Source organism: Cetorhinus maximus, chromosome 2 (assembly GCF_964194155.1).
Source record: "Cetorhinus maximus chromosome 2, sCetMax3.hap1.1, whole genome shotgun sequence".
In the NCBI taxonomy this organism is placed as follows: Eukaryota; Metazoa; Chordata; class Chondrichthyes; order Lamniformes; family Cetorhinidae; genus Cetorhinus; species Cetorhinus maximus.
In genome coordinates, this window is record NC_135880.1 from 223,483,931 (window position 1) to 223,504,358 (window position 20,428).

General features: G+C 44.3%; 1 protein-coding gene across 1 annotated transcript; it reads left to right on the forward strand.

Annotated features, from left to right (window-relative positions):
• The first annotated feature begins 1,563 nt into the window (after window positions 1-1,563).
• Window positions 1,564-18,529, forward strand: LOC144691050 (hyaluronan synthase 1-like). The gene is made up of 4 exons (XM_078559073.1): window positions 1,564-2,217; window positions 12,856-13,081; window positions 13,762-13,894; window positions 16,961-18,529. Exons 1-4 carry the CDS (start codon window positions 1,564-1,566, stop codon window positions 17,634-17,636), a joined length of 1,689 nt encoding a protein of 562 aa, XP_078415199.1. The 3' UTR covers window positions 17,637-18,529.
• Window positions 18,530-20,428: the final 1,899 nt, after the last annotated feature.

The window sequence follows — 20,428 nt, forward strand, 5'->3', positions numbered from 1 at the left end:
AGAAAACCCTACAAATGACTAAGAGAGACCACATATGTTTAAATTTGTAATGTTTTGGTGAGACCAATGCACTCTCAAATTATTGTCAACTGTGCAAAGTTTTTTAAAATTCATTTATAGGTTGTGGGCATTGCTGGCTAGGCCAGCATTTATTGCCCATCCCTAATTGCCCATGAGACGATGATAGCTGCCTTCTTGAATTGCTGCAGGAGAGCTGGGAAATTCTTTGTTCCTTAGATTTTTTTTTTGAAGGTTTACATCTATCTTCAACCCCTCTGGCTTGCAGACTATCATGCCATCTCTAACCTCCCTTTCCTCTCCAAGACCCACACTCTTCTTTCTTGAAACTGCCTATTTTGAATCCCTCCATGCAATTTTTCAAACTTCCCATGTTACTAAAATGGCCCTATCCAATGACATTCACTGTTACTGCTGTAGCTGTGATGCACTATTATTCTTGCACTCTCTACAGGCTTTGACGCTGTCAACCACATCGTTCTCCTATACTGCTCCCCTCCATTGTCCACCTCAGTTGGACTGCTTTCAGTTGGTTCCACTCCTACCTATACAATTGTAGTGAGTGCATTTGCACCAGTGGTTTCTCTTCTGACTCAGTAGTATCCTAATTATACATCTTTAACCCTTCCTCTTCCTCATCTATGTACTGTTAGCAAAGTCAACTATAGGAAACAGGGTTCCTCTTATACGCTAATGACCACTCTCTTGGGCTAAACCAGACCTTTTCCAACCTTTGGTTTTTTAAATCAACCCTGATTGGAGCTTCTATCACAAAAGCAACCTACCTTCACCTCTACAAAATCACTCACCTCTGGCCATTCTCAGCCCATCTGCTAGTTTCCTCCAGGCTCATCTATTCCAATGTACTTTTCTCCAATCATTCATCTTCCAGCCTGCATAAACTTAATTTCATCCAAAAGTCTGCTGTCGGAACCTAATCTGCACAAGTCCCACTTACCCATCACCTCTAACCTCATTGTTCTACGTTGGTTCCTGGATGCTCAAAGTCTCTAATTTAAAATTCCTTATTCTCAACTTTTCCTAGCTCCGTAATCCCTTCCAACCCTACAAACCCCCGTTCTTAATATCTCCATTCCTCTGACTCCAGCCTCTTGTACGTTTCCCCTTCCTTCATCCTACCATTACAGACTCTGCCTTCACCTGTCTAAACCCTCTGCATTTCCCTCCCTTCACCCCTCATTCCTCTCCATTCACTTCTTGGCCTTTAACAGCCTCTTTAATATCAATCACTGACTAAGCTTTTTGGCCACTCCAGCATTTTTTGTTAACTTACACCTCTGTTAAGAGTTTTGAGATTTTTCTATATTAAGGTGCTGTATTAATTCAAGTTACTATTACTAAATAGAGAATAATAGGTGAGTAGAAGTAGGGAACATTAGAATCAGTATATTGACGCATGTTGACAACGTTTTGGTTTTGTGTCTCTTTCATTCCACAGTCAACTGAGAATTGGTCAACTTTGATTTTTTTCCAGCCATGGTTAACGAAGGCACACTGGTTTCAATGGCTCATAGAACTTGTACCATGGTCTTTGCACTGCTGTTATTTCTAGGTATGTCTTGGGCATATCTGGCAGGATTCCAGCTCCTCTTAAATGGTTATAAACTCGCTTCACTTGTGGTGTATGGCTCCATGATCATTATCCATCTCTTCCTTCAAACAGTCTTTGCCCTGATCGAGTGCAGCGTGACAGAAAATAATGTTTTGCATTGCAGTAGCACCAAGTCGGTAGCCATAATCATACCTGCTTATCAGGAAGACCCTTTATATCTGGCACAATGTCTTAACTCTGTGAAGAACATTCAGTATCCAAGTCACAAGCTGAGAATTATCATGGTCATTGATGGGAACTCCAAAGAAGACCAATACATGATGGATATGTTCAAAGAGGTTTTCTGCAATGAAGATATTGGGACATTTGTGTGGGAGGGCAACTATCATTCAAGAAATTTTAATAGAATTATTCAGAATAAAGAGGAGGATAACATCAAACAACCATACAAAGACCCTGTCAATCTGTTTTATGGGGAGGCATGTATTGGAAATCCAGAGAGATTAGAAGTGGAGTCATTAATCAGGACCAAACGTTGTGTTTGCATCATGCAGAAACGGGGAGGAAAGAGAGAAGTAATGTACACAGCCTTCAAAGCTATCGGGGACTCTGTGGATTACATACAGGTATGATCAGTGCAACAAGTCCTATGTCTCTAATTTAGCCTTTACACTGGTGTGAATCTACTTCTGCATAAATTCCTCGTTTTAACACTCTGAAACTAAAAATTGAGCTGAGTTTCTGAGTTTTCATCTGACCTACCATATGATTCACTGTTCCTTCTTTTCAATTCCTGATCACCCCCAGTGGTTGAGAATTTATGATCTCAACTTCCCCAGCGAGCTCTGAGGCATAGTTCTTTTAATGTAATCTCAGGATGTAAGCATCACTGGTAAGGCTGACATGTTTCCCCATCCCTGGTTGTCTTGAGAAAATGGGGTGAGCCGCCTTCTTGAGCTACTATGGCAGACTGATGCAGCTGAGCAGCTAGGCCATTTCAAAGTGCATTTAACAATCAACCATGTTGGTGTGGGGCGGAGTACTCTGGATTACTAGTGCAATAACATAACATCTACACCAGTGTGCCCCTGTTGGCCCAAATGAAAGTACCAGGTTCAAAGTTCATACAAAGGGACAACCCATTCTTGTTTTAGCTGAGATACCAAGAAGAAGGTATTATATGCAAGATTTGCAGAGGCTCTCCACATAATGATAGTGAGTTGTCCTGAACTGTTCTGGTGCACCCTCTAGTGATGAGTTCCACAACAACAACAAATCACAGGCCTTTTTGGAAACAAGGCAAGAAAGGAAAAATGTAGAAAATTAGTGCTAGTAGCACAATTATTTTTAAAGTAAATAAGGTCCTGATCCTAGGTGCCCCTCTAGTTTCCCAAGTTATTGATGCATATTTTATTTATACAATTAACACATACATTTGTGCAACTGTCTCAGTCTGAGAAGGCAGAAAGTTACAAGCCTAAAGTTACAGTTTTGACAAAAAGCAACTTTACCCAACATAAAAATTCCGGGCGTAGGATTTGAGCCTTTTATTTATTTTTTTGTTTGTTCACAAGACCTTGGTCTGATGATTTTCCTCCTTTTGAGGGATATTTTCCAATTGAAGAATGTTGTACAAATGTGTTGAGAGTTCAGACCAAACTTTGCTGGTCAGAAAATATTATAAATGTGAATCACTGACTCATATTCAGATATGGTTCCACAGACCGTCTTCTGATACCTCACCCAAGCATCAGTTTCTATTTCCCAGCCTATTAAAAAGTGAGTAATAGTAAAATATATTGTATTGGCCTTAGAGTAAGTGCAGCGCAATTCTCGAGAATGATACCTGGACTAAAAGGGTTAAATTATGAGGATAGGTTACATAAATTAGGCTTGTATTCCCTTGAGTAAGGAAATTAAGATCTAAATGATTAAGCTGAATCAATAATTTGATAAGGTAAATAGTGATAAACAATTTCATTTGGTGGGGAGTCCAGAACAAGGTGATATAACCTTAAAATTAGACCTAGTGCATTCAGGGGTGAAGGCAGGGAGCACATATTCACACAAAAGCTGTTGGAGCTTGGTGGTCAATTGAAAATTTAAAAACTGAGATTGGTCGATTTTTGTTGGGCAATATTATTCAAGGTTACGGAAACTTAGGGCGGGATTAGTTGTGGGCGGGATGGCAAAATTTGGAGAGCAGCCAAAGTCAATTGAAAATCCTAGCCCAAGATGGGGTTAAGATACAAATCAGTCCTGATTTAAATGAATGACAAAACAGCCTCAAGGGGCTGATGGGTCTACTCTTGTTCGCATTTGAATGGGAGGAGGAGGGAGATCCAGGCAAACTGGTTCTATTCTATCTGAATCTTTAACACACCTTTCAGTCGGGCATCAGGAGGAGGAACTGTGACTGATTTTAACCCCTCTTTAGCCCAGGGGCATTGAGGCTAATTACAGGTCCTCTAATGCTGTCTGGCTAACTCAGCACAGACTAGGCAGCTCACCACCACTTTCTCAAGGGTAATAAATGCTGGCTGCTCACATCCCATAAATAATCTTTTTTTTTAAAAAGTATATTGATCAATACTATAAATAATGACATACCAAAACAACACTTGGCTTCTTCATTCTTGTGCTAACATATCCTTTCCAGATATCACATGGGAGAAAAAATAATTCAGCAGCTATCATGGATCTTACATTGCTAACAAACCCAACTTCTTTGCAAGAGCATTCAGTATCACAGCCTACATTTAACACTGCTAATGTGCAGTAGTTTCCAGCTCCATAGTTCTTATAAATTAATGCGTCACTTTCTTTGTCACTTTCCATTTCAGTCAGTAGTGATCTGCCGATCTGCTTGTTTCTCCATGTCTTGTGGTCTTGTTTTCCTTTTTCCTTTTTATCAGATTCAAAATGTCAGCAGGAAGTTCAACATTTACTTCACCTCCACCTTTGTTTTGCTGTGTTTTCATCCTTGTCATTAGCATGCAAATTTGAATGATAAGAGATAAAAAGTTAGTCATAGCTTCAAATGAAATTGACCTAGGTTGTAATTGCATAGAGAAAGAATTTGCATTTGATCACAAGCTCAGGATGCCTGAAAGCAGTTTACAACTAGTGGATTACATTTGAAGTGCAGTCACTGTTATTATTCAGGCAACAGCAACTAAAATATGCACAACAAGATCCTAAAAACAGCAAATGAATAAACAGCCAAATGATCTATTTTTGGTGGTGAGACTCGAAGAAGAAATTTTTGACTAGGACACTGGGAGATCTCTTGCGCTTCTTTATATAAATATAGCATTTCTTACAAGCACCCAAACAGGTTGACAGAGCCTTGATTTAAATGCAAATTCATATGAAAGATGGCAATTCTGATAGTGCAGCAGTCCTTGGTAGTATGCAATGGGATAATTTTAGTTGAAGATAGTAAAGTAGATCAGTAGCAAATCGCTTTAGCTTGCTATGCCTAGGAATGCTAGATACAGGTTTGTGCGTGCCAGCCACTATACATTTAAGTTGCTTATCTTGGCTATGAAGATTTGTGGGAGCCACAAAACAGACTGGGTGGAATCGTCCCAGATTTGCACTGAGTGTGGTAGCAGACGAGTAAAATGACGTTTTACCCGCCGGCCGCGATGGCGGGTGAAACGTCATGTCATCCCAAACCCGCCGTATTACGTATGCATTCCTGGGAAACACGGTGTTTCCATGGCGGGCAGGCTCTCATTCGCCTGCCACGCCATCACCTCGCCGCTTCAGCACGCAGGGCGGCATATTTAAAGTCCAGCTGCCTGCACACATTTCAGTGCTTCCAGCCCACGACTGCTGCTGGGAAAATGTCCCCATGAAAGGCAAAAAGACTGCAGCTCCCCAGGTTCAGCAACTTGTCACTGGAATGCTTTCTGATGCCGTGGAGGCCTGCTGCAATGTCCTCTACCCCGGTTCTGGCCGCAGGATGGGCAGTGGCATAACCTTGGGAGGTGGTGGCAGCTGTGGTCAGCGCCAACACCCTTCAAAAGAGGACAGCCACCCAGTGCCGCAAGAGGATGAATGATGATCTCCATTCCACCAGCGTAAGTCACTCTTCTCATCATTCTCAACTCATACTCACAAACCCATCACACATTCACAGGGATCTCAGTCACTGCCAGTTCAAGGGACATCACCATTCATGCTCTCATACATACCTTCATTGTCCTCATCCCATCCATGGGACCACTCACCACCCATGCCAGGCATACTTATCATCTGGCCTGGCAGGTATCCTCCTTACACTCTCTCCATCTCTATTCATGCAGGTCAAGCTGGCACACAACAACAGAGAGGTCACAGACTGGTGGAGGAATGCCTGAAATCAAGGTCCTCACGGACTTTGAAAACAGAGCCATCAAGCTGGCCAGTGACGATCTGGAGCAGTCTTTTCTTTGCTGATGGTGAGGTCAGCGGTGCTCTACGAAGTGAGGGTCCACCAGTGCAACATCCATCAGACAACCATACTGTGAGTGATATGCGCTGTTTCATAGGCCACTGTCATGCACTAATTATCTCCCCTTGCTTCCGCAGGCACACCTGGGAAACAGTCGACGGAGTCAACGACCCAGGGCCTCCAATCAAGCCCCGAAGAAACTGCTGAAGAGGAATCTGAAGGCACCCTCCTTGAAGTCCCGTCATAACGCTCACCCACACCCTCCACCAGTGCAGAGACACACATCTCGGTGGGACCTAGCTTTAGAATAGCCTCGGGATCACAATCTGGTGAGTACATCACAGTGTCTGATCCACAGCAGGCTGTGGCAGGGACTTCCCCAGGTGTCTGGCACTCGAGGACTGCTGGAGGCCAGAAATGTGCTGAATCCGAGTCAGATGACGAGCCTCTGGACTCGGTCATGTTACAGTTGCTGGAGCTGCAAAGGCAAGCTCGGGAACATCAGGAAGGGATGTCCGCTGCGCTCCTCAGATTGCAAGGCACGATGAAGGAGTCCGTCCATCTTTAAGCTGAGGTGATAGCGCCGGCATTGCAATGCACTGAGGTCAACAGTGGTAGGATGGCGGCCACTATGGAGACCTTGGCTCAGGACGTCACTCCTGCACTGCTGCCATAGTTGGCCTCCAACAGTGTGTACATGAGAGGGGTGCAGGGCAGCTTTATCCCACTCCAGCTACCCCTTCTCCTCAAGGAATCAGCCTGGGGACCTTGGGCACCCATAGGGAGGAGGATCAGCAGGTGTGCCCACACCCCCACCCCCATCCCCAGGGCCATCCATCTAGGTGACTCCAGGAGTGTCCGGTCCATCCAATCCCCTCTTCCTGTGACCTCAGCAGCTCCAGCTCCACATGCCATGGAGGGTGCCACTACCACACAGCAGGACCCCGAAAGCAGGCTGGGGCCCTCCAGGCATTGGGCCTCCAGAGGACACCCGCCAAAGTCATCACAGTCAGCAGGCTGCCTCCATCTCCAGTGTGGATGTCGTGGGAGCACCAAGACGTAACAGCAGGTTTAGGAAAGTTAAGAAGATGTAGTTGCACAACCTGGGCATGGGCGTTAATCACCTGTACATACTGTTCACTATTGTCAATAAACTCCCAAGAATGTTTCCCTGCCTATGGCTCCTTGTTCTGATGAGCAGTGTTTGTGTCACTCAGATGTGCAACCTTTCTGTACAAGATAAAGGCACATGTCTCATTCCAGGGCCTCTTCACTATGTTTGTGCAGTCTTCAGATCAAAGTAATGGTCCGGCCTCACACTCCCTCAACACATTACTGATGCTTGTACTTCGATGGTGCTTGTCATTGCTGCTAGAATGTAGTGGGCACGCGCCACAGAGTTCTGTCATTCTCTCTGATTGCTCTCAGCACCTTTAAGGTGGGTCTGGCTCCCATCTCTTTAGCATCTGTGATCAGTGATGTATGGACACTGCATGTCGTCATCATCCTCCTGCAATCAAGTGACTATTAGGGCCTCCACTGCGTCTCCATGACAGGAGCATTAGCACAGAGGGTATGCGCCCTGCCATAAGTCAGACTGGAGTCAAATGTTCACAGATACAATGTGAAGATTTATGGGCTCTCCTCATTGCATGTCGTCATCATCCTCCACAAATCTAGCAGCTATGAGGGCCTTCTGAGTGCTCCTGCCTTGTCTGGCCAGTGCGAGGGCCTCATCCCTGTCATTACAGCCTTTGAGGACCTCCTCAGCCTCATCCGAGGAAATCTCCAGCTCCTCCATCTCCTCCTCAGCCAGCTCCTCGCCCCATTGCTACGCCAGGGTATAAAGGGTGCAGCAGGCAACAATGATGCGTGACACCCCCTGTGGACTATATTGCAGGGCTTTGCCAGACTGGTCCAGGCACCGGAGCCTCATTTTCAGCATCCCGATGGACTGCTCCACCAAGTTGCGAGTTGCAGCATGAGTTTTGTTATACCTTCGCTCTGCTGCAGTCTGAGGCTGCCGCATGGGTGTCATCAGCCACATCCTCTGTGGGTAGCCCTTGTCCCGGAGGAGCTATCTCTGTACCTTCTGTGGACCCTGGAATACGTCAGGGACCTGTGACCAACTGAGAATATAGGAGTCATGCACACTCCCTGGAAACCGTGTGCAGACCTGCAGGATGCGTTTCTGGTGGTCACGCACCAGCTGCATATTCAGTGAATGGAAGCCCAGGCTCCATGATCCTGATGTACTCCTCCAGCAAGAAGAAAGAGAGAGACATGTGGGTTAGCATAGGTGTACTAAGAACCTGTCCTGGTCAAGTGTGAAGGCCCCTTAACACATTGCAGAGAGTGCTGGCCACCACATGGATGGCCAGAGATTAGTGCGCTGCATGGCTATCTGAAACCCCACCCACCTCTGCCCCACTCCATCTGGCGGCAGCTTTGCCCATTGGGCTACATGCTGTGCTCTCAGCTCAGGCGCAGGCATTCTCCTAACCTGCGCTGCAAGGCAGCACTGTTAGCTTGAACCATGGGGGAGACTGGTCCAAACCAGAATGGTGACATTGCAAGGGGCTGTGAGCACCTCCATCAGTGACTGCTCCATGGCCACCTTTAGCAAGGAGATTGTACAACGTGCACAGTTGTCCAACTGTTCTGCAGCCCACTAAAATGCTCATTACTTCGCAGTCTGTGCCCGAGGGGTGAAAAGCTCTGGAGCACTTGAAGACATTTTGATGCCTCTGTGTTGCTTGAGTGGGCAGATAAGCTAGAAGCCCAACTCCAATCATATCAATGGCTGCGCCTGAGCTGACTCAGCTGCAGAGGAATGGTCACTTTATGCAAGGTGACCCTAATGCATGGCCACTTCCTTCGCCCACCCTACCCCACCCCCTGTCCCGAATGCTGTGTGCCACATTCAACCGCAGGGCAGCTCTAGCACCCACACCCCCCAGTCACCTCAAATGCAGGGCTGCCCTTGTCCACACTCCCCCCCAAGTCACCGCAACCACAGGGCTGTCCTTGCCCCCTCCTACACTCCAACTCACCTGAACTGCAGGGCTGCCCTTGTCCACACTCCCCCCCCACCCCCCCCCAAGTCACCTCAACCACAGGGCTGTCCTTGCCCCCTCCTACACCCCAACTCACCTGAACTGCAGGACTGCCCTTGCCCCTTCCCCCAGTCACCTCAACCAAAGGGCTGCCCTTACCCCCACCCCCAAGTCACCTCAAACGCAGGACTGCCCTTGCCCGCCCCCCCCTGCCCCCGCCCCAAGTCACCTCACCCACAGGCCTGCCCTTGCTCCCCTGACCCCTCTCCCTTGAAGTCCAACAAGCGACCCGCCAGTGGTGGGCTGAGCGGACAATCGCAAACTGGTTTCATGCTGTCGTGAACTGATGGTGCCATGTTGTCCACTCACGCCACTGAAACGCCCAACACCGGAGGGCACGGAAAATCCTGGCCACTGTTTCTTCGGTGTAATCTTGTTATGCCAGTGTTGTCTCTCCGTACGGAATGTAGATAATTTCTTGACTGAAATCAATTGTCACAACATGGACAGGGTCTGGCTGGAATTTTCCGGCCCCTCCCTCTGGCGGAACTTCCGGTCCTGCTGAAGTGAACGGAATTTTGAATAGCCTGCCACATCCGCTATGATGGGACCCGCCATGAAATATAGAAACATAGAAACTAGGAGCAGGAGTAGGCCATTCAGCCCTTCGAGCCTGCTCCGCCATTCAATATGATCATGGCTGATCCTCTATCTCAATGCCATATTCCCACTTTCTCTCCATACCCCTCAATGCCCCTAATATCCAAAAATTTATCAATTTCTTTCTTGAATATACTCAGTGACCCGGCCTCCACAGCATTCTGTGAGAGAGAATTCCACAGGTTGACCACCCTCTGTTTGAAGAAATATTTCCTCATCTCAGTCCTAAATGGCCTGCCCCGCATCCTGAGACTGTGGCCCCTGGTTCTAGACTCCCCAACCAGGGGAAACATCCTCCCTGCATCCAGTCTGTCCAGCCCTGTTAGAATTTTATACGTTTCAATCAGATCCCCTCTCATTCTTCTAAACTCTAGTGAATACAGGCCCAGTGAAACCAATCTCTCCTCATATGACAGTCCTGCCATGCCCGGTATTAGCCTAGTGAACCTCCGCTGCACTCCCTCTATGGCATGTATATCCTTCCTTAGATAAGGAGACCAAAACTGTGCACAATACTCCAGGTGTGGTCTCACCAAGGCCCTGTATAACTGCAGTAAGACATCTCTACTTCTGAACTCAAATCCTCTTGCAATGAAGACCAACATACCATTTGCCTTCCTAATTGCTTGCTGCACCTGCCTATTTACTTTCTTTGACTTGTGTATGAGGACACCCATATCCCTTTGTACATCCACATTTCTCAATGTATCACCACTTAAATAATACTCTGCCTTTTTGTTTTTCACACCGAAGCATATAACTTCACATTTATCCACCATATACTGCATCTACCATGTGTTTGCCCACAAACACAACTTGTCTGAATCGTCCTGAAACCTCCTTGCATCCTCCTCACAGGTCACAACCCCGCCCAGTTTTGTGTTGTCAGCAAATTTGCAAATATTGCATTTGGTTCCCTCATCCAAGTCATTTATGTATATCGTGAATAGCTGGGGCTCAAGCACTGATCCCTGCGGTACACCACTAGTCACCGCCTGCCACCCGGAAAAAAGACCAATTTATTCCCACTCTGCTGTTTCCGGTCTGTCAACCAATTCTCAATCCATGCCAGTATATTACCCCCAATCTCATGTGCTTTAATTTTGCCCACTAGCCTCTTATGTGGGACCTTATCAAAAGCCTTCTTGAAATCCAAATATACCACATCCACTGGTTCTCCCTTATCTATTCTACTAGTTGCATCCTCAAAACACTCCAGCAGATTAGTTAAGCATGATTTCCCTTTCATAAACCCATGCTGCCTTTGTCTAATATTGTTAATGCTTTCCAAGTGCTCTGTTACCACATCTTTTAATATAGACTCTAGCATTTTCCCCAGTACTGATGTTAGGCTAACTACTCTAAAAAATTCTCTGTTTTTTCTCTCCCTCCTTTTTTAAATAGTGGGGTTACGTTTGCCACCCTCCAATCTGTAGGAACTGCTCCAGAGTCTATAGAATTTTGGAAGGTGACCACCAATGCATCTAATATTTCCAGGGCCACTTCCTTTAGTACTCTGGGGTGTAGATTATCAGGCCCTGGGGATTTTTCAGCCTTTAACCCCATTAATTTCTCCAGCACCATATTTTTTTTTACTAAAACTGATTTTCTTCAATTCCTCCCTCTCACTAGACCCTTGGTTCCCTAACATTTCTGGGAAATTATTTCTGTCCTCTTTTGTGAAGACAGACCAAAATATGTGTTCAATTCTTTCGCCATTTCTTTGTTCCCATTATAATTTCCCCCGGTTCTGACTGTAAGGGACCTACATTTGTCTTCGCTAACATATTTATAGAAGCTTTTACAGTCAGTTTTTATGTTCCTTTCAAGTTTACTCTCATACTCAATTTTCCCCTTCTTAATCAATTTTTTGGTCCACTTTTGCTGAATTCTAAACTGCTCCCTATCCTCAGGCTTACTGTTTTTTCTGGCAATTTTATATGCCTCCTCTTTGGATCTAATACTATCTATGCTGGGACCAGAAACTCTGCTGGCCACATAATCAAACATTTTTATTCTCCATGTTCCAACAAGAAGTGTGCCTTCTTTGGTTTCAAGGTTGGCAATACCAGCTGCAACAATGCTTTGCCATCCCAAGTCTTTTGTACTTGTTTCTTCTGAATTCTCTGTTGGTATTTTGCAGTTTCAGCATTGTAATAAGAATATCGTTGAAGTGCACTTGTTGACCATCGTGACTACCTGCACTTTGCACAGTTCATTGCAGGAAATGCATTTTGTCAGCCTTATTTTATTTATTCACATTCCATTTGCTCTAAAAACATAAGATATAGGAGCAGGAGTAGACCATATAACCCCCTTGAGATGCTCCGCTACTCTTTTATTTTAATTCAGTCTTGGGAATCGGGTATCGCTGGCGAGGTCAGCATTTATTGCCCATCCCTTGAGAAAGTGGTGGTAGTAAACCACTTTCTTGAGCTGCTGCAGTCTGTGTGATGTTGGTACTCCCACAGTGCTGTTAGGGAGGGAGTTCCAGAATTTTGACCCAGTGAGTCTAGTTTTATTGTTGGGGTCGTACTGTGAGAACTAGCACGCAGTATTTTAAATGATGAGCAATACAGCATTCAACAACTTACTTGGTCCTTTCATTCTTCACATCTGGAATGCCTTTTTGGTTCGTGATCACTTAATCAATCAATTACTGATGCTTGGAATATCGATGTATCCAGATCAATCCATGTATCTGAAAATAATCTTTACAATAATGCTAAAGTTGGACATGTAGATACATCAGGAATAGCCCAATATTATTGGCCTGGCCAGTTTTCATGGAGGGTTGCTGATTATTGTCCAGATATAGTTAGATGAATGGTTAACGTAATATAGGAAAAAATTTATGAGCCATGGCATCCTGGCCTGCTAGCAAAACATATTGGGCACTCTGGCAACATAATTTTCTGATGATTCATTATGTTTAGAAAATCATGAAAAACATGAAATACAGATATTCTCTGCCAGCGGATAATGATCCCTGCCAGCTGAGTGAACTTCTAAAATGACCTCTTATTTATCTTTATCAATAGATTATTTAACTTTAGCCATGAATTGCACATCTTTATCAATGGATTGTGTAACTGTCTGTATTTTAGGTCTGTGATTCGGATACAAAGCTTGACTCACAAGCAACTATGGAACTGGCTAAAGTTTTAGACTCAAAGGAAAACTATGGAGCAGTTGGAGGGGAAGTGCGAGTACTCAATGTCACCGACTCGTTCATTAGCTTCATTAGCAGCCTGCGTTACTGGATCACGTTCAATATAGAACGAGCCTGCCAGTCTTACTTTGACTGTGTGTCCTGTATCAGTGGACCTTTAGGTAAGGCATGTGAACAAATCAGGATCTTATTGGAGGATGTCATGATCCCAGATAATTTAAAATAAAACCCTTTTTTAGATCTCCCTGGTACAGATGCAATCCTGCAGAGTAGGCCTAAGCTGTGGAGCTTACCTTTTAGTCACCTAGGACAAAGAAAAATTATCCAGGATGCATCAAGGCTGAACAAGAGTCAAAGAGAAGATAAGTCACATAGCAATGATGTCAAGTTTGGGTTTTAAAAGTCAGCCATTTGAAGTACAAAGGAAAGACTAAGAGATGTGATGCATTTGACAGCATTAAATCCTGGGAACGAGTGAGTTAGAATAGGAGACAGTGTGATGAGCCTTGATTTCAACACATTGAGAGTGCAGGGAGAAGAAATCATATTGGAGCTTAGGAAGAACAAGAGAGAAAAGTTCAGATGGGGAACTGTCCATTGAAGTATTGGTAAATTACCAGAGACAAGAGGCAGATGTGTTGTCAGGCTTCTGTGAGTATTGTTTGGCTTTGCTATCATGTCTGACTTCCTCAATAGCTCAGCTGATTAACCTTACTTCTAACTTCCTCAATTTTAACTTCTATCCCTGGTATGAGAACCATTCATCAAAACATACTGAACTGTTTGATCAGACCCAGATCCATGATCTGTTTTTAATTCTAACAATGACTTTCTGTTTCAGGGATGTACAGGAATAACTTGCTCCAGCAGTTACTAGAACCCTGGTACAATCAGAGATTCCTGGGAATCCGGTGCACATTTGGGGATGATCATCACTTGACCAGTAGGGTGCTTAGTCTGGGCTATTCCACCAAGTAAGAGATTAATCTATTTTCTGCTCAGTTTTGAATTAAAAAATTTGCGTTGTAGCTGACATGATAAACCCAGGCTTGTTATTTCTGCTTAAATTGATGAGGATTTCTTAGATAGTGTGATGGAAAAGTCTGGGAAGTTGGTTGAATGATTCTGTATGTGATTATGTCAGGCTGTTGTTTGACTAGTCTGCGGGACACCTTTCCGAATTTTGGTGCAAGTCTCCCGATTTTAGTGAAGAGGACTTTGCAGAATCAATTTGGTTAGGTGTGCTGTTGTCATGTTCAGTGTCTAGGTCAATTCTGGGTGATCCATCTAGTTATATTCTTATTGTGTCATGTAGCAGTTTGATAGAACTAATTGCTTTACTTGGCTAATTCACAGGGTAGTTAAAAGTTATGGACAGGAAGACAATTATTTTGTTTTTTATTCATTCATGAGGTGTGGACATTGTTGGCTAAGCCAGCATTTCTTGCCCATCCCTAATTGCCCTCAAGAAAGTGGTGGTGAACTGCCTTCTTGAACCGCTGCAGTCCAAATAGTGTAGGGAGGGAGTGCTGTTAGGGAGGGAGTCCCAGGATTTTGCCCCAGCAACAATGAAGGAATGGCGATATATTTCCAAGTCAGGATGGTGTGTGGCTTGAAGGGAAACCTCCAGGTGGTGGTGTTCCCATGCATCTGTTGCCCTTGTCCTTCTAGGTTGTAGTGGTGGTGGGTTTGGAAAGTGTGGTCTGAGGAGTCTTGGTAGGCTCCTGCAGTGCATCTTGTAGATGGTACACACTACTGCCACCGTGCGTCTATGGTGGAGGGCGTGAATGTTTGTGGATAGGGGGCCAATCAAGCGGTCTGCTTTGTCCTGGATGGTGTCGAGCTTCTTGTGTGTTGTTGGAGCTGCACTCGTCCAGACAAGTGGAGAGTATTCCATCATACTCCTGACTTGTGCCTTATAGATGGTGGAAAGGCATGAGGTCAGGAGCTGAGTGGTCTTGGCAGAACCCAAACTGAGCGCCAGTGTGCACGTTATTGCTAAGCAGGTACCGTTTGATAGCACTGTTGATGACCCCTTCCATCACTTTGCTGATGATTGAGAGTAGACTGATGGGGGAGGGGGGGGGGGGGGGGGGGTGCGGGGGGGTGGTAATTGGCTGGGCCAGATTTATCCTGCTTTTTGTGTACAGGACATACCTGAACAATTTTCCACATTACCGGGTAGGTGCCAGTGTTGTAGTTGTACTGGACCAGCTTGGCTAGGGGTGTGGCAGGTTCTAGAGCACAAGTCTTCAGTACTATTGCCGGAATATTGTCAGGGCTCACAGCCTTTGCAGTATCCAGTGCCTTCAGCTGTTTCTTGATATCACGTGGAGTGAATCGAATTGGCTGAAGACTGGTATCTGTGATGCTAGGGATCTCCAGAGAAGGCAGAAATAGATCATCTGGATGAAGATTGTTGCAAATGCACTGTTGTGCTGGGCTACCCCATCTTGCAGGATGGGGATATTTTGGAATCTCCCTCTCTAGTGAGTTGTTTAATTGTCCATCACCATTCATGACTGCATGTGTCTGGACAGCAGAGCTTAGACCTGATCTGTTGGTTGAGGGATCGCTTGGCTCTGTCTATTGCATGATGCTTTCGCCGTTTGGCATACAAGTGTCCTGAGTTGTATCTTCATCAGGTTGACATCTAATTTTTGGGTATGCCTGGTGCTGCTCCTGCACTCTTCATTGAACCAGGGTTGGTCCCCTAACTCGGTGGTAATGGTAGAGCAGGTGATAAGTTGGGCCTTGAGGTTACAGATTGAGGTTGAGTACAATTCTGCTGCTGATGGCCCGCAGCGCCTCATGATTTCCCAGTCTTGAGTTGCTAGATCTGTTTGAAATCTATCCCATTTAGCGTGGTAGTAGTGCCACACAACACAATGGAGGGTATTCTCAATGTGAGGACAGGACATCGTCTCCACAAGGACTGTGCGGACTTACTGATACCGTCATAGACATATGCATCTGCAGGAGGCAGATTGGTGAGGATGAGGTCAAGTATGTTTTTCCCTCATTACCTGCTGAAGACCCAGTTTAGCAGCTTTGTCCTTTGGGTCTCGGCTAGCTCGGTCAGTAATGGTGCTACTGAGCCACTCTTGGTAATGGACATTGAAGTCCCCTACCCAGAGTACATTCTGTGCTCTTTCCACTTCTGTGATGTTCAACATGGAGGAGTACTGATTCATCAGCTGAAGTGGGGTGGGGACCGTATGTGGTAATCAGCAGGAGGTTTCCTTGCCCATGTTTGACCTGATGCCATGAGACTTAATGGGGTCTGGAGTCAATGTTGAGGACTCCCAGGGCAACTCCCTCTGGCCATTTTTGCTGCTGGTGGGACAGTGATGGTGGTGTCTGGGACATTATCTGTAAGTTATGATTCCGTGAGCATGACTATGTCAGGCTGTTGCTTGGCTAGTGGGACAACTCTCTCAATTTTGGCACAAGCCCCCAGATGTTAGTAAGGAGGACTTTGTAGGGTCGACAGGACTGAGTTTGCCATTGTTTCCAGTGCCTAAGTCTGTCTGGTTTCATTCCTTAGTAGCAGTTTGATACAACTGAGTGGCTTGCTAGGCCATTTCAGAGTCAACCACATGGCTGTGAGTAACATGTCGGCCAGGTCAGGTAAGGACAGCAGATTTCCTTCCCTAAAGGCATTTAGTGGCACCAGAGGGCTTTTACGACAATGGTTTCATGGTCATCATTAGACTTTTAATTCCAGATTTTTATTAATTGAATTCAAATTACACCATCTGCCGTGGTGGGATTCGAACCCAAGTTCCCAGAGCATTACCCTGGATTTCTAATCTAGTGAGAATAACACTACGCCACCATCTCCCTTAAAATGATAAGATGGCTGAAAAGGCTGGCAGAGATGGGGCTGCAATGCCAAGTCATCCCTGTGTCTGTGATCAGCTTGGCTTTAATGACTGGTTGATAATATTGAATGTGTGTTAAATTTGATTGTTTTAAAATGAAAGTCAAATACAGAAATAAGGAAAGTTAATTAATGAAAACTCGTTTGTTTCATCCAGGTATACACACAAGGCTTGGTGCTACACAGAAACTCCAGCTCAATATCTGCGCTGGCTTAATCAACAAATACGTTGGACCAAGTCATCCTTCATTGAGTGGTTCTACAGTTCTCTCTGGTGGCATAAGCAAAGTCTGTGGATTACGTATGAGTCTGTAGTTATGGGGATTTTGCCAGTATTCATTATTGTCACAATTGTCAAGGTATTCTACCAGGGGTATCTCTGGGACATTCTCTGGGTGCTCCTCTGCTTCCATGCCCTTGCACTGCTCAAAGCATTCAATGTCGTATGCCTGAACAGGAGTCTGGTGATGATATTAGTATCTCTGTATCCTGTCATTTACCTGAGTGGGCTGCTGCCAATCAAATGTTTTTCTCTTCTTACCATTAACAATACCAGCTGGGGAACATCTGGACGCAAAGAGAGAGTCAAGAACTACATCCCATTACTTCCGCTCTTGTTGTGGGGAATCATCCTTCTTGTCGGTTTAATCGAGACTATATTCACGGAGACGGAAAGATCTTGGATCCACACTGAACAACCGTCATATAAAAACTGCGTGCTCTATGGTTCACTGGCCTTGTTTTCATACTGGGCATGGATGGTTGCAATTTACCATTTGTGGTCATGGCAACGGCGTAGAAGGAACACTGCAATGTACCGTGTTGAAGCTTAGATAGATTTTGTGTAAATCACTTCACAATTACTGAAAAAATTGAGGAATAACCAGCACCTTGAAGCATAAATTTAGAGATTTTGTTTTTTATTCCTTTTCTCTGCAGTCCCTCCTGGGCCATGCATCTTTTATAGTTAGAACAGTGGTACTGATACTATCTCCCAGCTCTCTGCCAGCTTCATTCTGTGATAGCCAGTGCCACAGAGCATTATATTTTTGGAACACCTTCATCAGTAGTGGGTAAATGCACCACTTATGGTGATGATCCAAACAGACAGTAAAGATTGTCCTTTCATGGTGACAGTATAGAGCAATATAACTAGCCTTAGTGTCTTTATACTAACAAGTGGATAAGGTAGCAAGAGTTCCCCCTCCTGTTTGCTGTCCAGTGACCCCTACTGGAATGTATGACATTAGGTGAAAACAGGCCTTAGTTCAGTCGTGATACCCACTGTGCCCAAAATAACCTGCTGACACTCATTGTTAGGCATCATACTGGGAGACTGGCCACTTCTCATTGATCCATACTCCACATTAACCAACATATATAGGAGAGGAAGAATGATTTTCTTTAATTCAGGAAGTTGTCAGAGTGTAAATGTGACTTTGGGTAGTATTATTTTGTAAAAGGGCAGTGTACACAATGTGATGGTCCTGAAATATATCCTGTACATTATGCATTAAGATTAAAAGAGCTAGTATAAGCAATAATTAAACACAAGAGTGCCTATAAATATGTGCTACAGACTGACATTTTTAACTTTTAACACCAGGAGTGTCCAAACTGCAGCCTGAGAGTCACATGTGGCCCCAAGTTTTTGCATACCAGCCCACGAAGCCCAGACAGTTGCACTTCTGTTTCTTATTTGATGATTTTCCCTGGTTGAATTTTATGGGCCTAGAGTTTGAAAAAAAAAAGTAATTTTTCTTGCTATTACCTCATGGTGTATAAATTCTGACTCACAATACAAAGATCTAACTGTATCAGCAAATTAATGTAATATGGATTTCAACTTTATGCATTGTTGCTGAGGCTTCATGGTGGACACCTATATGGTCCATGAAGACACTGTTATACATTATGAGAACCAATCACTGGGCTTGCTCTTACAGATAAACTTTAAAAGTAGAACATTTCACATTGGTATTGCCAATGAGAGGCCAAAATTAGGCAGATGTTGGGCATCATCCATTCGACAGTGTAAATGTAGTTTAAACCCTATACAATTATGTTGTTTTCATATGTTAGCCATGAGTGGTTTGTTTATGCCTCCTGTCATGTGCTCCAGAAATTCTACCCGCTAATACGCAGGAGACAATACCAGCAGTGATAGTGAAAGGGGAACCAGCATTTATTGGCCTGAGAACAGCCTGGGAGCTGTCTCTCTTCCACCTTGCTGTGCCTGCACTTGTCCCTTCACCTCAGTTCATCATTTGCAAATAAATCTTAGACAAGAATATGAATCTTATTAATGGATTACATTGGCTCCAAAAGTGCTGCTTATTTCCTGTACAAACAGAACACCCTTGAAGAGAGACGCTTCACAAATGAGAATTACTAATTAAGGGGCAAGCTGAAGTAACAAAGGTGGTTACGTAAAAACCAGATGGTTGCAGTATACATTTTCTTCCACATGAGAGCACCACCACCTCTGTAATGCTGAATGGAATTTACTTGTGCCACACTGTGGCATCACCTAAGTATGGCATGAATTTCAACACCATAGCCCTAATGAAAAAGGTATCTCTACGCATTGCTGTGTCTGCCATTAGTGGTAACTAATGTTACCATTAGTGTGGCAAATGTTAGCACAGACCCTGTAGCAGTTTTGTTAGAAAACAATTTTCCTGAAAAATTGATTGTGGATCAAGATATAAATGAGATATGTTGATAAGGAAGATTTTTGGAACTCTCAATTTCACTAGAAATTGTCCAGCCATGAAATTCAAGTGTTTAGCTGATCCTGCGATTCATTGTGACAGGCTCGTGCAGATATATATCAGGCAGTCAGGAGGAAAACAGCAGTGTCAGAGTTTTGGTGAGGTATGTAGGGTACATAAGATATAGTAGTGCAATGGGTAGGATGTTGGATTAGGAACCCAAGGGTTATAATTTGACATCCAGCTATACCAAAGATGAAAGTTAAATCAATAAATCTGGTAATTTGTGGGTAGCAACCAAAAAAAAACCTTGAAAGTTGATGATTTGTCAATAGAAACCCAACTAGTTCGCTACCATCCTTCAGGAAAGGAGCCTGCGACCACATGTAATTCCTTCCAATACTATAGATTAACTCTAAACATCACTCTAAAGCCTGGATTCATCTAGATACTGTAATGGGGAAATGTAAGGATGGCATAAGAGATCAAATAGACTTAAGTTCCTTCCTCATTCAAAACAAACTTGTGATCTCCCCTCATCCCAGCATTGTTCAGCCCCATGTCCAGTGCTGGATATAGAAAAAGGTGGCCACCCTAAGTGAACTTCAGCTGCTGCACAAATGACAGAAAGCAAATCAGGTAAAATATAACTTCTTGGCAGCAGTTTATGTGAAAGCAGAAGCATCATTCCATTTGTAAGCTATATCCCTGAGCACACTTTCAGCATCTAGTGAAGGTAGCCAGAAATAAATGTATTCAGGTGAAGTGGGGGGTAGGGGGAGAAATAATTGAACATAAGCACACAGACTTAATACAGTACACCTTTTTAAGCAATTCCCTTTGGTTCATTTTCTATAATTCTTTGATTTTATATTATTATTTACATTTAAATAGCAAATTCTATGGCACTT